At 51.5% G+C, this 16,480-nt stretch overlaps 1 protein-coding gene across 1 annotated transcript in view; it reads right to left on the bottom strand.

Annotated features, from left to right (window-relative positions):
• Window positions 1-590: 590 nt before the first annotated feature.
• NDUFB7 (NADH:ubiquinone oxidoreductase subunit B7) overlaps window positions 591-16,480 on the bottom strand; it is a 61,807-nt gene continuing 45,917 nt past the window's right edge. The window contains exon 3 of the mRNA XM_069603949.1: window positions 591-782. Within this exon, the coding sequence (XP_069460050.1) occupies window positions 683-782 (100 nt within the window). The 3' untranslated portion in view covers window positions 591-682. The remainder of the gene's footprint in view (window positions 783-16,480) is intronic.

Below are 16,480 nucleotides of genomic sequence, written 5' to 3'. Positions count from 1 at the left end.
TAAGGCCAAGGATTTGTGGAGGAGAGTCGAGAGATTGAAGCAGGTCCCGGATGAGTTGAACTCTGACTCAGAGGAAGGAAGATGGGTACTTTGTGTAAACGCTGTCCCAACTTTAGGGCAGCCTCCCATCACCATCTGGCTTGAGTTAATCTTGGCAGGCCCGGCACTCATGGTAACACTTCGAGAATCCTTCCACCGGTTCCAAGTATGGAGCCAACACCTGTGAAAACTAGGGTACAGGAATATATTAAAACCCAGGATTGTGTTGATGTAGCTGGGTAGGAGCAGGGGTCGGGAGTGGATGGACATCCAACCCCCATATTATATGCAGTATAAACAAAGTTTTTGGAACACTTTCCTTTTTGAAGACAGACTCATTTGGCTACGTTTTACCAAAGCACTACCTCACTAAGGAGGGAAGCAGCATCCCAACAGGTTTCAGGCTAACTCGTACGCCATTTGTTTGTACTGCCCAACACATGCACATCCATTAATAAAACCCTTTGGTTAAGTAGATTTTCTTGCCTGGCCCATTTGTTGATCGACGTCCATGGTGTGACACAAATAAAAACAGCAGCCCAGAGCCAATCGAAGGGATACAGCAGCAGGTTTATTAGCAATACATGTTATGAATAGATTCATGGAAGAAGTACTTTGATAGACAGATTGTTAGTGCCGTTCCTCACATTCCATGTGCTTCTGCAGTATGTTTATCCTCAAGTCTCTTCTTCCTCGCTAGCAGGCGTCTCTCCCGTTCATACTCCTTCATGCGCATGACGAAACTAAAAAGAGGTAGTGAGAAATCTGTAAGCATACTCTCTACACCCCAACATTACAGCCAAATATCGATCTGTGTCCCCTTCCACACTACTTCAAAATAAAGAAAATGCACAGTAATGAATTGCATTGGTTCCTAGCAGGAGGACAACAGACCGATGACCTCATTTGGTTTCCACAGCAGAAACTCTACAGAGGACTAGATGTGGGTCTTGCCTTGCACCTTACAAAGCTTCATGACTTAAATTACCTCCACCCAAGGTTAACATCCAGACACAATCCCTCCTTATCAAATTACTTCTGCTGGCCTTCAAATCCATATCTACTGCCCTTCCAATAGTCTGGGCAAAGCCATCTCCTACTGTTCACCCCAACTCTATGCTCCCAACGCCTTGTCATCCTAACCGTCCCCAAGAACATGTGCTGCTTCCATTCATCACCCACCACAGGAGCAAACTACACCCCAGAAATCAAGGACAAACAGTGACTGGCATCATGATCACCATGAAGAAATGCCTTCTGTCAGTGGAAGAAAGCCAAAAGACTCACAAAAGGCAGCGACCTCCTCACCTCCACCCCATTGAGCACAAAGGCGCCCCCCCATTGAGCCTTTACTTATTATGCACATGTGTAACTCTGTGCAAAGGATGATGCAAACATACGTCAAACTTTCTATCTAGGTTGTCCCCATTCCCGGTCAAGGTCCCCCTCTCCTTCCTTTATCATCCAGTATTTTTCGATTAACCACATTAACTTGACTTTTGGACAGCAATTAGCAATGACACCGCTACAGCCTCAAACAGGACCTTCTGCACACATTTCTTTGTTGAAGCACTTGGTTTCTCAACATAAATAAAATACACAAACATTAAAATCAGCATTTTTTTGGGGATTGGCCACCAGGGGGCGCAGGGATTCAGTACTCTCTGCTGCTCCTCACCCACAGCCCGAAAAGGGACCAGAGCCCCCCCCAGAAAGCCCCCGCTTGAGTTGTCAGCCAGCCTGCCAGTGTGTGCCGTGTCAGCAGGAGACGGCAAAAAGAACTCCTGAGATCCGGGACCCAGGGAATCCCAAGAATTCCTCGATTCTCACGGCAGGGCAAACGCTGCCTCCTAGTACGAGGCAGTTCACAGCAGAGCACAAAGGCCTACGGCGGCCTTGATGTCCTGGCCCCCCCCTGGCTTTTTTGGCCGTTGGACTCCTAGCACTTGGTAACCGAGGCCCGCTGCACCTTCCTTGGGGTGATGCATTCCTCACCGTAATAGCATTTCTGATGATTGTATCTGCTTAGATTCACATGCTGTGCATATGGTCCGACATCCAGTGGTAACCGAAGAGTATTGCATCTGGTCTTTCGGAGACCGAAAGGGGATGTCGGCATAGGCGTGTCTGTAACACTATCCCTATCGTAACGTGTAGTGCACCCAAAATCCCTCATGCGCCGAGGTCCCTCAGATTGTTTCTTTCCGCCCCCAGATAACTGGTCGCCCTATAGTGGAGCTCTTACATAAGAGATATTGTTTATCTTATACCAAATTTGTCGGTTATTCTTCCTTAAGTCAGTTCGACAGCTATTAAGAACTTCGACGAAGACTGCAGGAAGTTTCCATGTCGGTGGATTTCAGCGCCTAAAATCCAGCAGCTGATGCATCCACAGCATGTGATTCTAAGCAGATTAACAAATATCAAAGTTTAATTCCGGAGGCCCAGAGGAAGTAGAGCAAGGGAGGCGCAGTGAGGGCCCCTACCCAGCTGGAAGCGCAGCAACGCCAATGCCATCCAACTCTCCCATGATCGAGGGAGAGAAAACTTGCACAGGTACGTCAGAGTCTGCCCCGAAGTGAGAAGCGTACCCACCGCCGGGGTGATTCCCCACACCACCAACTGACCTTTGAGGAGCTGAGTGGGAGACCGTGCTTTCAACCTTAACTGATGGCTTCCGCTGCTGCAACCAGGTGGGGTCTGGCCCCCTCCCATCTGGCGATACACCCCTCCCAACCCCAACCAGCAGCACGGCCTGTTCCAGGAATGGGCCTTGAGAATTGCTGCTCTGCCCTGGGCCCGCCCTCAGCCACAGTGAGTGAAGTTCTTTAGGTGCCTCATTGAGCATCTCCCTGACGACATGCAGTGCCGTCCTCACACCAACTGGCCTTGCACTTACCCACCAACGTCAGGAGGCCAAGACATAAATCTCTTCGAGGCCCAACATAATCATCACTTGTTCCCCTGCAACTAAGGCCCGGGGGCACCCATGGTCACCGCCTGGAAGAAGGGGGGGGGCGCACAGGCCAGAATAAAGTCATAGTGCTTCCCACGGTTGTACAGTAAGGTGCACGCAACAGGCCTCAGAGTCTGGTGCAGTCGAGCACAAGCCCCTGCCTTGGTCTAGCACTCTCCCTGGTGGAACTCCCTCCCCGGGGCTGGGAGTACCCGGAAGTAGGCGGACACCCATGAGTTGTGCATCCTCACTCCAGAAATTCCAATACAGAGAAAAGCCCCAGTGATCCCAGGAAACCATGCCCAGCACAAGGCATGGAGGAGGCCCAGTCAATGAGCAAAGGCATGGCAGTCCTCCTCGAAGAAATAAGAGGCTTTAGGGCAGATATTAGCAAAAGACTGGATGGGCTTGATAAGAAAGTAGATGGTATGGATGCCGAAATCCAGGGGCTCGAGGCAAAACAATCTTGGGTGGACATACTAGAGACCCGAATCGAAGTCTTTCGGAGCTGGAGAGAAGTGAAGAGAAGTGTGCACTGAAAATGGATGACATTGAAAACTGTAAACGCCGTAAAAACAAAAGATTTTCATTTTCAAGAACGAGAGGGAGAAACAGTGATATTATCTAAGCCATAAATGATGAGTTAGGAAGCTTTTCAGTGAGGAAAACACCAACGAGCCCACTATCAATGGAGTACACAGGCGGGAGGGGACTTCTGGGGTGTAAGGTCAGGGTTGGCTTAATTCCACTATTATACAGAGAAATGAAAGATTCTGGACATGGCAAGAAAGACCGGCCCGGTGGACTTAGGAGCCTCGCAAAATGCGCACCCCTGCTGAAATGGCTCACCTCCAAAAGGAGTGCAATATAGACCGGGCTTTCCGTTCGACTTTGAGGGGTATAAATATAACCTCATAACGGGACATCGGCAAGCGCCACGCACAAAATCCTTGGCGAAACGGCCCCGGTGCCCACCCCCGATGTCCAGGGGGGGCACAGGCAGCCCCGAAAAGCAAAGGTTTTGTGGGCAGACGCCAAGTAAGAGGGCACTGCAAATTTAAGAAACTGAGCCCGATGTCCCATCCCCTCCCCACAGTCCTGAGGACTGGTCTCGTTCTTTGGACCGGTTCCGGAACTCCCTCGCGATCCAGACTCTCCCCCCGGACAAGGTAGCTGCCCCAGACGCTCCCTTCACCAAGCAGGAAGTTGTTGACACCATTAGTAGCATGAAGGGGGGGGGCATGACCCCATGGGAAGACTGCTTCACTGTCTGCTTTAAGTGGATTCTATTGGCCTGCACTTTCGCCATTAACGTCCATATTGAGTAAGGAAATGGGGGCGATGGAATTGCCATTGGGGACAAATTCCTGACGTCCTTCGGGATGACTACTATCAAGGCTGAGGGCATCGACCTTGGGAGAGAGCCTGTTTCCATTGCGTTGTTTAACAGCTTAGTCATGAATGGAGCTAGGGTGGAGCAGAACCATTACCACATGGAAACGTTTTCTCTGGAGGGAAGCTTTTATGTTGAAATGCAGGGGGTGGAAACTTGAAACTTTGATTTACGGCCCAACAGCTGCGTTTATGTGCATTTCTGGTTCCTATACCGAACATGAGCTGTAATCGAACTGGCGGGCCACTCAAAGAACCCTTGCCGCCAATAATGTACGTACTTCAACCTTAAGTAGCCGATACAATGTCCTGTCACGTGGAATTGTCATGGTGCTGCAAACCGAGAAGAGAGGGGTAAGGGGATGGGGTGGGAGTAACAAGGGTTGGTGATTGTTAAATGTGTGTTTGTATTTCCTTATGAAAGTGCCAATAAACATTTATGAATTTGGTGTTTTTTCCAGACCATTTTCTTGAAAATAAGATCAATGTTAACCATTTTTTGTATGGACATCTCAAAAATATGCAGTGATCCATGCTTCAAAAATATTTTTTACAAATGTTCCTTGTTAAAGGGTCTACATTTACTACTTCAGTACCAATATATATCGAAATCGCATATTATTAGATGTTCAACTTTATTAGTTTATATGTGGCTGATTATTCAATATTAAAAAGGAGGTTTATGATTCCTAAAGTCTCTAAACAATGGCCAGCGTGGGGACTTATTCATGTTGGGGTTTAGTAACGCTTTCAGAAGCTTAGGTTGTGTGATGAATCCACCGAGTTAGTGCTCTCCCCAATAGGGGGTAACCCCTTTAGGACTAAGGAGGTGAGCCCATTACGCTTAATACCCAGTGGGGTAACAGGGCACATGAGATCACACTGGGCTTGCCCCCTCTTAGGGGACAGAAAATCCCAAGAAAGGGATCAAAGTTATCCTTCCCTCCCCCCAAAACCTAATACCTCTGAGGGCTATGTGGGGGTTGAAATGTTTAATCTAGAATTTCTCATTATGACGGCTGGTTTGCTTTGACCCCAAGATATCCATAACTCTCAACAGAAATACCGAACAGTTGATGGCCCCAGCACCTGGGGGAGCATCAGATAAACAGGTGCGAGAAAAAGCAAGAGACTGGATCCTAAGAGGGACAGAAACCTCGTGGGACGCGTGGAAAGAAAGAGCACGAGTATATCCGGTGTGGCGTTCCCCGATTATGGTTGCCGTCTCGGATAGGTTACAGTGCCCACTGAGCGAGGAGGTGGATGGGCATGGCCCAGAGGAGAGCATGACCTACTGCAAGACTGGCATGCAAAGAAGTCACCAGAGTCCCGAAGGAAGCCAGCGGGAAACGAGAACCAGCTGAGCCTGATGTAGAACCCAGTTGAAAGTCGTTCAAGCGGCTCCACTTCGAACAGACACACCAAAAAGCCCAAAGATTGGTGGGCTGGGGAGACCTGAAGGTGGGCAGGGGGAAACAAAGAGCCCGAAGCAAGGGGGGAATTATGGACCCCCAAGGCAAAGGAGGGAGGGGTGAAAAGACCCCAAGCCAAAGAGGTGAGGGGGGAGGGAAGAGACCAGAGACCCCAAGAAAAGAGGGGGTGGGGAGGACAAGGAGCCTGAGATAAAGGGGGGGAACAAAGACACCAAGGCTGAGGCGAACAAGGGGTCAGAGAACAGACCCCAGGACGAGAGGGTGCTGGGGGAACAAAGACCCTAAGGCAAGAGGGTGTGGGGTGGGGACAAAGACCTCAAGGTTGGGAGGACCAGGATAATCCCCTGGTGCCAGGGTAACCACCCATAACGGGTGACCTACCGAAAAACAAAACTGAGTGGGTAAGGAGAAGGAAAGGGGCATAGTGCAGAGAGCAAAGAAATACCAAGGAAAAGAGGAGGGGGGTAAAGAGATGCCAAGGAGAAGGAGAGGCAGAGAACAAAGACCCCAAAGCAAGAGGGGGAACAAAGGCATGGGGCAAAGAGACCCGAAGGCAAGGGGGTCCAAACAGACCAAGGACCAGGGGTGCGGGGCGGGCGGTTTTGAACAAACTACACCAAATTGAGGGTGTTAGTGGGAGAACCAATACCCCAAGGTGAGGGGGGACAAAGACGAACAAGTTACTTTCTTACCTGGTAACGTTCTTTCGATGGGATGGTCCGACGACGTATTCCATATCTATGACATGTAATCACCACAGCTGTGCTGCTTCGGAAACTTTTTTCGGCGTCTGCGTCCTGCGTCGATGACGTCGATGCGCCGTCATCGAGGACCTCCTCCGACGTCATCCGATGTGATAAGTAGGACGCACGTAGCCTCAGTTGTAGTTTTTTCCCCCAGAACGTGTGACATTAGTCAACTGCCAGTCAGACACAAGCCTTGCGGAACGTAAGCTGCAATCGCAAAAGAAATTCTGCAGCGGGGAAGGCAGGGCGGGAGCGATATGGAATACTTCGTCGGACCATCCCATCGAAAGAACGTTACCAGGTAAGTAAGTAACTTGTTCTTCGAGGGGATTGGGTCCTCCGACGTATTCCATATCTATGACAGACTCCCAAAGCAGTACCAGAGCAAGGAGGAGGGAAAGAATTTAGAATCAAAATTTAGAATAGCCAATGAAATAGCAGAGCAAAGGACCGCCTTGCCAAAGGCCAGATCCTGCCCTCGGATGGAATCGAGGGAATAGTGACGTACAAATGTATGTACTGAAGCCCAGGTGGCTGCATCACAGATCTTGCGAATAGGAACACCCCTCTGCAGGGCAGTAGATGCAGCCACACCCCTGGTAGAATGGGCCCGCAAGCCAGCCGGTGGGTCCTTACCCGCCAAGCGGTAACACTCCGAGATGGCTAAAATAATCCAGCGAGACAAAGTCTGTTTCGTCACAGCTTGCCCCAAACGCTTTCCAGCGTAACCAATAAAGAGTTGATCGTCCACTCTGACCCGGGACATGCGTGAAACACAAAAGCTTAAAGCTCTCCTAGGATCAAGCCTATGGAGCCTCTCCTCTTCCTTACCAGGAAGCGGAGGAGGATAGAATGCCGGAAGAACAACCTTCTGGGCCAAATGAAATTCCGTCACTACCTTCGGAAGAAAAGAAGGACGAACTCTAAGGACAACCCTGTCCTTGTGAAATACAGTGAAGGGTGGCTTAACTGAAAGTGCCTGTAACTCACTCACTCTGCGAGCGGAAGTAACCGCAACTAAAAACACAGTTTTCAGAGTTAACAGCCTCAAAGGGCAAGAATGTAAAGGCTCAAACAGAGCACCCATAAGAAACTAAGAACAAGGTTTAAATCCCAACCGGGCACCAGGAAAGGTGACGGAGGGAACACATTAGTGAGCCCTTTCAGAAACTGAAATTAAAGGGATTTTAAAGTAAGAACACTCTTCAGACGAGCGCTTAAAGATGGACAGCGCCGGCAGGTAACCTTTAATGGTACCCACTTGCAAGCCCCTGTGGGCCAAAGAAAGTAAAAAAGGACAGAACCATGGGGATGTCACATGCAAAAGGATCCACATTCTGAACTCTGCACCAGTCGCAGAATTTACGGCAACGGTACAGAGACTTTGTTGCTGGCCTTCGGGCCGAAAGCAACACCTCCATCACGTCTTCAGGGAGGTCCCAATCCTTATACCTCAACCTTTCAGAAGCCAAGGTGAAGGTTGAGGGATCTGACCTCTGGATGGAGAACCTGACCCCCCCCTCCCGTGAGAGCAGATCGTCTCGGTAGGGAAGACGACGTGGAGGGCAGATGGACAAGTCGAGAAGGTCCGGGTACCATGTCCTCAGAGCCCACGCCGAAGCAATGAGGATCATCCGGGAACCGAACTTCCGTAACCTCCGCAGCACTTGCGGGATGACGGGGACTGGAGGAAACGCGTACAGCAGCAGGAAAGACCACTCCACCACGAACGCGTCTCCTAAGGCTCCTTTTGGAGGAAATTCCCGCGAGCAAAGCCTTTCGCACTTCCGGTTGACACTAGAGGCGAAGAGATCCACTTGAGGGGTCCCCCAAAGGGCGAAGATCTCCAGGAGAATCTCCTGAGCCAACTCCCACTCGTGAGAGATCGCGCTCTGCCTGCTCAGAGCGTCCGCCGTCACGTTTTCGTCTCCGGCCAGATGAACTGCCGAGATCGAAACTTCCTGCTGGATGGCCCAGAACTCGAGCTGCATCGCCTCCCTGCACAGAGGAAGTGACGCCCCCCCCCTTTTGCCCCTTTTTGTTGAGGTAGTGCATGGCCACTGTGTTGTCCGTCAGGATCAGGACATTCTGTCCTCGCACAGTCGGCAGAAAAGCCTTCAGGGCTAGCCTGACGGCCCTCAGCTCCAACAGATTGATATGGAGTCTGGACTCCGACGGAGACCAACGACCGCTGACTGTCAGCCCGTTGGCATGAGCTCCCCATCCCGTGAGGGATGCATCCGTCACGATCGACACCTCCGGCCAGGGAAGCCAAAATGGAGCCCCCTTCATCAAGTTGCCTTTGACGGCCCACCACAGAAGGTCCCGGGCGACCGAGGGCGGCACCTGAACCGAGTCCGACATCCTGCCGGAGGACTGCGACCATTGCGTCTTAGTGCCCACTGCAAAGATCTCATCCGCAGGCGAGCCTCTGGCACCAGAAGAATGCAGGATGCCATGAAGCCGAGCAACCTCAAGAACTCGAAGGCTGGGAGTGTCTGGGCATGCTGAAACTTGTGCACCATCTGCTGGATGTGAAGAGCCCTCACCTGGGGAGGAGAAAACTGCCCCTGGGAAGTGTCGAGCACTGCTCCGATGTACTGGAGCCGCTGTGTTGGTGTCAAATGGGAATTCTTTAAATTGAGGGAGAAGCCCAGCCTGTGAAGTGAGTGGCAGGTGACGGACAGATGATCCAGGACTTGCTCGGGAGAGCTCCCCCTGATCAACCAATCGTCCAGGTAGGGGTAGACGTGAATCCCCCCCTTGCCTGAGATGCGCTGCCACCACCACCATGAGCTTGGTGAAAACCCTCGTGGCGGAGGTCAATCCGAACTGCAGGACCCGAAACTGAAAGTGCGAGTCACCAACCGCGAACCTCAGGTACTTCTTGTGCTTGGGATGGATCGGCACATGGAAGTAAGCATCCTTGAGGTCGAGTGACACCAACCAGTCCTGAAGCTGAAGGGCCTGGAGGACTTGAGAGAGAGTAACCATCTTGAACTTGTCCTTCCTGAGGAGTTTGTTCAAACCGCGCAGGTCCATGATGGGTCTCAATCCCCAGTCTTTCTTCAAAATCAAAAAATAGGGGGAATAACATCCCTTGTTCCTCTCCACTACAGGCAGAACCTTGTTCCTCTTCCCCCAACCCGCGAACCATGGGACATGGCCTCACGACTGAGTGGGAGCGGCTGCGGCGTTACCTGAGGGCAAAGAGGCAACTGCCCGAGCGGCCTTGGCACCACGGGTACCCTGTCGTCCACCTCTAGTACCCCTGCGTTGGCCTCTTTGACTGCCAGCTCCTCTTGCTTTACTGAAGGACGAGTAATAGCGAAAGGAACCACCCCTCCACTGCTGTCCCCTAGGACGAAAAGGCGGAGGTTGGCGAACTGCAGCGCCCAACGACTTTGCTGCAGCTTTTGAGGTCTGCAACCTCTCAAGGCTCTCGTCAGCCTTGCTGCCAAAAAGGTGCTCACCGTCAAAGGGCATGTTGAGGAGCCGGGACTGCACATCAGGAGCAAACCCCGACTTCCGCAACCACGCAAACCTGCATATCACGGTGCTCGCTGCCATGGACCTATTGACGCATTCAGCCAAGTCCAAACCCGACTGAACGGACTCACACATGGCATCCTTACCATCCTGGACCATAGCAAGGAAACCATCCCGTTCGTCCCCTTCGGGAATATGTTCAGCCGCTAACGCAACACAGTTCCACAGAGTGTGCGTGAGACGAGACAAGGCACAAATGGAGTTGGCCGCCTGAAGCGCCATACCACCAGAAGAAAACACTTTCTTCGCCCAGCCATCAAAACGTTTGTCGTCCCTATCAGGAGGGATGGTAGGGTACGACGCCTGCTTTGCCGGGGCCGTGACCGCCTGCACCACCAAACTCTCCGGAGTGGGGTGCCTGGTCAAGTAGCAGGGGTCGCTACTGGCTGGACGGTATTTTCGCGACAAGGATCTGCCCACCGCCGGAAGACTCTCCGGAGCAGTCCAAGCCGCCGCCACCCTTCTCTGTAAATCCATATGGAACGGCAGTACCGGGTCAGTTGGGGGACCAACATCAAGGATGTCCGTCAGATCATCCTGCACAAACTCCCCTGGGGGAGTCCCCAAGTACTCAGAAACCCTAGCCATAAGGCACCGGTACGAGGAATCGGCATGAGAGCCAGGCTCAGGGCTACAAAACTCCACAAACTACAAACTGGCATCATGCAGTGACTGCCTCAAATCGTCAAACTGACTATGGCCCGAGACAATTTCATCTGGAACCTGACTAGGAACCAGGCCATCAGAATCCTCATCCGTCTCTGAAATATATTCCAGGTGGCGAAAAGAAGGCACCAGAGAGTGCTTGCTCTTAACCAGAGCCTTCCTAGAGGGTTCTCCCGTGCCACGGGGTACCTCCGACACGAAAGGCGTCGAGCGAATCGGCATCAGCGCCAAGAGGATCGGCGTCGAGGAAATTTGGCGTCGACGTCAGATGCAGCGCCTCCAGCATCGGCGGCGTCGACACAGCCCTCGAAGCCAGAGCCCCGAGCGTGTCCCTCGACGACCTGAGCGTCGACGGCTTCGACGACTTCCTCGGAGCCGGAGCCTCGAGAAAGCCTGTCGACGCCTCAGACGTCGATGTCTTCCTCGAAGACCTCACAGGTGCACACGGTCTCGAACGCGTCGAGGACCGGGACCTGGAACGGGTACGTCGAGAACGAGTCTCCTTGTCCGAACGGGACCTCTCCTGTGACTCGTGCCGACCACTCTTGCGAGCGGTGTCTCTCGACCTCTCACGGCCGACCCCACTCGGGGGCGCGGACGGCTTAGTACCCTGCGACTCAAGAATCGCCAGCATTTTCTTCCCGAAGGAAGTCCATTCCTCCGGCGTCGCACGGCTGGTGGGGTAAGCGACGTGCCGGAGTCCTCCGAAGAGGACCTGGAAGACGACCGGTGTCGGCGCTTCCGAGAATGCCTCAAAGAGGCTGAGGAGTGGTGAGACCGACTCCTAGAAGGAGACCCACGAGACTTCCGACGATGACGCGGAGAGTCACCCCTCGAATCATCCGTCGAAAGCCCCGCAGACTTCGACTTCTGGGGCTTGGACACCCGACCTACCGACAACAACTTCTTACGTTCGCGTAAGGCTTTGGACGTGAGCAACTGGCAGTCGATACAGTCATCCGTGTCGTGGGCCTCCCCGAGGCACCAGAGGCAGGCGTCGTGCGAGTCCGTCACCGACATCTTGGACCCACACTCCCCGAAGCCCGGACGCGGGGTCGAAGACGAAGTAGAAGACATCCTCACACGAAGGATTTTCACAAAAACGAACAGGTTCGAAGAACCGAGAAGAACAGAACTCCAAAGAGTCGAGGCGTTAACCGAGAATCACGAAGCAACACGTTCGCGGAAAAAACGGAACTGAGGCTACGGGCGTCGTGCGTCCTACTTATCACATCGGATGACGTCGGACGAGGTCCTAGACGACGGCGCCTCGACGCAGGACGCAGACGCCGAAAAAAGATTCCGAAGCAGCACAGCTGTGGTGATTACATGTCATAGATATGGAATACGTCGGAGGACCCAATCCCCTCGAAACCAAGGTTGGGGGACAGGGGGAGCGTAAAAAACAACAACAAAAAAACTTGAGCTGAGTGGGTGTTCAGAAGGTGACCAGCCCCAGGGTGGGTGTATGAGCAAGAGGGCCCCCACTCTGGTGAGGAAAGCGGACAATGAGAGTGGGGAAAAAGGATACTGAGACGAACCACATTATGGGGGAGAAAACCAGTGAGTTTATGAGCGCTGCAATTTTCAAACGTTTATTATAGACCTGCATTATTATAATTCCCTATTTTATTTTTCTTCCTCTAGGATTAAAACGAATACTTAACATCTGGATCCATTTCATTCTTAAGAATCTAACCAACCTGCAATGCAGAAAACACAACTTCTATGTTCATATCTTATGTGTATTATTTTGTAGGTTATGAGTTTTGCCAAATAAAATCAACTTGATAATGAGTCAAGCAGTCACAGAGCCCAACCTCATACAGTATGCTGGCTCCGCTCGAGCCTTGTTCCCACGGAAGTCCATCTTTCTCTTGTCCCTTCAGTGTTGCGAATATTTAGTATCGCTTTCAGGAATGTGCCTGGCTCAGAGCTTGAGACAGTGCCACGCTCTGCGCTGCTTCCATTCATCTCCACTTAACTGCCATTGCGCCCCTAAACTCCCCCCAGACCAGTGCTGGTTGCACATCAGTGGCCGGACCCCCACGCACCTATCCATCTAATAAGCACCCATGCCCTAGGTCCTGACCTCCTTAAGGTGTCCACTTCATATCTACATAGCCCTCATGCCTGCATTTTTCCCTATTACTAACACATCCCAAGTGACACGAAGAACAAGGAAGGGTAAATCAAAGATCAAGCTCTAGATTGGAGACAAGGGGAGCAGGACTGACATCAGTAGAGCCCAAAATGTGTGCGTCAGTATGGCTGTGTTTTACCCTGCCCTCTCTGCCACCCATTCCTGCCCCAGTGCCTGCCATAATGAATAACAGTTCAGTCTAGTTGTTTAGTCAGGTAACATGGTATTTCATGTGTGACCACCCCCCCCCCCCAACCTTCACTGGCAGGACGTGCCCTGCTGACTCACGTGCATCAAGATAGCTGGGGAAGAACCAGCCAATTAACATGTGGCATCCCCTATGGAGCAGGCCCATCTATAGGGTACCTCCAATCAGAAGCACCAAAATGCCCCACTGTTGATGCGTTTGTTGCTTATAAACACATGATGATGGTGCAAGACCAGAGCGCTCTCGGGCAGCAGAGAGTTCTTTGCTGGCATTTGTATTTAGTACGAGTAAAACCTTGTTATCCTTGAAAAACCATCTCTTGGCCCATTTCCCTAGCAGGTTGTATTTACTCTGGAGTGTAAATAACTGAGGAACACGGCGACCCAGACGTGATTCCTAACCACCTGTACTTGCATCAAGATTCAGGTGGACTCTACGGAAGGGCTGCGCCCACCTACAGTGACCAGTCCCCCAAAACGCATACGCAATAGAAGTGGACCTTGTGGGTGCCAGCTTTGCAAAAATCGTACCTGCTCGTTGGAGCTAGGTGTGGTACCAGTGAGAGGTCCTAACCAGTTGTGGATTCCTCAAGAACAAAAGCTGTCGGAAGAACATGGGCACGTGAGTATAGACTACAAGGAATAACAAAGTTCGGGGTTTGGGGTATGGAGCTGTATGACAGCGGGGAACACGCAGTGTGCGAAAACTAACGAAAAGTGTGTATTTTTTGATTGATGAGATTTTGTATGGCAATTTTTAACTTATTTATTAAGTTATAAGGAGAATAAAAAGGAAGGAAAGTAAAAAAGGGAACCTATCCAAGTGTGGATAGAAGGTGGCAGCCACAGTGCACTGTCCTGACCAGTGCAGATACAGAGATACAAAGACGAGGAGAACAAAAAGTAGGAGCCCTGTATAATTAGAGGGCTCGAGAATAGTAGTGGTCGTTGTTTTAGCTTATGTAAATTTGTTATTTTCAGTTTATTTTTTTCTATGTATGGAGGAGGCCCAGGTGGGGTGTGTATGGTGTGCATGAGAAGCGAATAGAGAAAATGTATGAGGAGGGAATGGGGATGCTCTAAGGGAGGATATATGGTTTTATAAATGCAAAAAGAATTATGAATATATTAACGGACGGTATAGAGGCAATTGTGACTTGCATGTAGCAACGGGTGTTGGACATTGAATAACTTAAGGGTGTGGATTGACAGGGAGCCTATGGCACACCCATATTTGTGGACACACACTATATAGACATTAACCATGGGGACAGACATGCCCTAGACTCACATCTGTAAGACCCTGCCCTTGTACTGCGACCAAATCAGAAAATACCACACGCAATGAGGGACAGACGAAAGGGGAGGGAATGCCCCACTCGAGGCCAAAGGGGGGGGGGGGGGGGATTGTTCGCTAAGTGTGCACTAGACCTTATGTCGACATACTTCAATGCTAAATACAATCGGAAACAGTTACAGAACCGTCAAGAAATCTTGGATTTGTGGTGGATGTTTGAGGAGGCAGAAACTGCATCAATGTTAAAGGAGGTGGCAAAGGGGGGGGGGGCGCGCCAAACAAGGGGACACCGACTGATGTGGGAGACAGTGACCACGGTGGGGTTGGGGGTGGGGGGGGTAGGGTTAAGAGCCACCGAAGAAACTACCCATTTGACAAAACCAGCAGCAGGGTACACAAATCCACCATATGTCTCAGGGGGAACCATGTTAGCCGACCCTGGAACCGCCCAACCCTCCATACGCCGCACCCACTTACACAGGGGTAAGTGCAAGAGACCTTGAGGTGGTGCTAGCTACCGCACGCATAGAGTTAGCCAGACTTCGTGCTGCATGTGACACAACAAAGGCAGCAGAAGTCCCATTGCTGCCTCCAAGCACCCTCCCGTACATCCTAGAGAAGAATGGAAATCAGGGGACTTTGTTTCGAATTGATAGCGCACCCATAAGAGAGGTACATGTAGAAAGGGAAGGGGATACGTACAGCTTGGATACGGAAATGTAGGATCAGCCAGGGGAGATGAATACTGGAGCGACTTCGATGACCAAGAGGAAGGAGCAGTGGAAGGGGCCCAGGCAGGACCCCCCTCCCCCCGACTACTCCAAGAGTGGAGAGCTTGTGGGACGGAAGGTTGAGTGAACGGGTTGGAAGAATAGCAATGGCAAAGAAAAAAAGGGAAGTGTTCTTAAAACTGGAAAGGTCAAATGAAATTGCCAATTACCCTTGATTCACATGGGTACAGGGCGCCCTCACTATGTCCCGTGGGCACAAATGGATAATAATCGTCTCAAATCCCTCCCCCTACTCACTGCGGCAGGAAAATTGATATACGCATTTCAACCACGGGTGTGTGTTTTTTAAATGCGTAGATCCATTGCAATAGGAGATATTATTGTTAGTATCAGCAGTAGGATACCAGGAAAGGGGGGGGGGGGGGGGGGGGGAGATAACATTGAGTAACGATTCCCACACGGTGCATCGTTCAACAACGTTCGAGCACATGTTTGGATGCGCCGCTAGGGACCTTCCCTGATACACCCGATTTACAATCAATACAATACACAATGGGGGATGAGGAAGATGCTGTACAGTACATTCTTCGGGTTCAGGAGATGGAGAGCACTCAACTTCTTTGTTTTACTTTATTGTGGAACGGGGGTGCCCAAAGGAAGTACAGAAGGCCCTAGATAAAATAGCTGGGGTGGAAGCAAAGGGTTGGCCCGAGATTCAAAGCATCAGTGTACCATTGTAGGAGGATCAAAGAGCGCGAAAAAGAAATCATTCAGAGATGACAGGCCGAGGAAGCGAAACTAGTGAAAGTAGCAGTGGCATCAACAGCACCGCCCCCAGAAGGGTGTGTTACTGTCACCACCCGGGCGAGGATGGCAGCAATGGGGGCAGACAACGGGCAAGGACAGTGGGGAGGCAGTCAACACTACATGGGATCCCAGTGGCAAGGAGGAGTGCAACCACGGGGAGGGTCCAGAGGGCAAAGAGGAGGGGCATTCAGGTGACAAGGACCACGAGGTGGAGGGCAGGGCCAATGGTGGTCATGTGGGAAATGGGGTTACTTTGTAATTCACGCCCTGTCTTCTGCAGAACTCTCTGGCAGCTATAATCAGCCACCTTGCGAAGGCCCCCACCCAGGGAGCCCGCAGAAACCCCTCCAGGGGGAGACCATGATCCCATATGAAGTACACCAAGCGCACACTTAGTTACCACCCCAGATCCCCGGCCCCCCATCAACCACCACACCAACAGCCGGCCCTGCAGCAACCTCAGTACCGCACCAACACAGGCCGAGGGAAGCCGACCCCCATTCGCTACCACAGC

The sequence above is a fragment of the Ambystoma mexicanum genome, chromosome 3q (genome assembly GCF_040938575.1).
Source record: "Ambystoma mexicanum isolate Mex_15411 chromosome 3q, UKY_AmexF1_1, whole genome shotgun sequence".
Lineage (NCBI taxonomy): Eukaryota > Metazoa > Chordata > Amphibia > Caudata > Ambystomatidae > Ambystoma > Ambystoma mexicanum.
The sequence above is the reverse complement of the archived record's forward strand: the minus strand, read 5'-3'. Positions and strand labels throughout refer to the sequence as shown.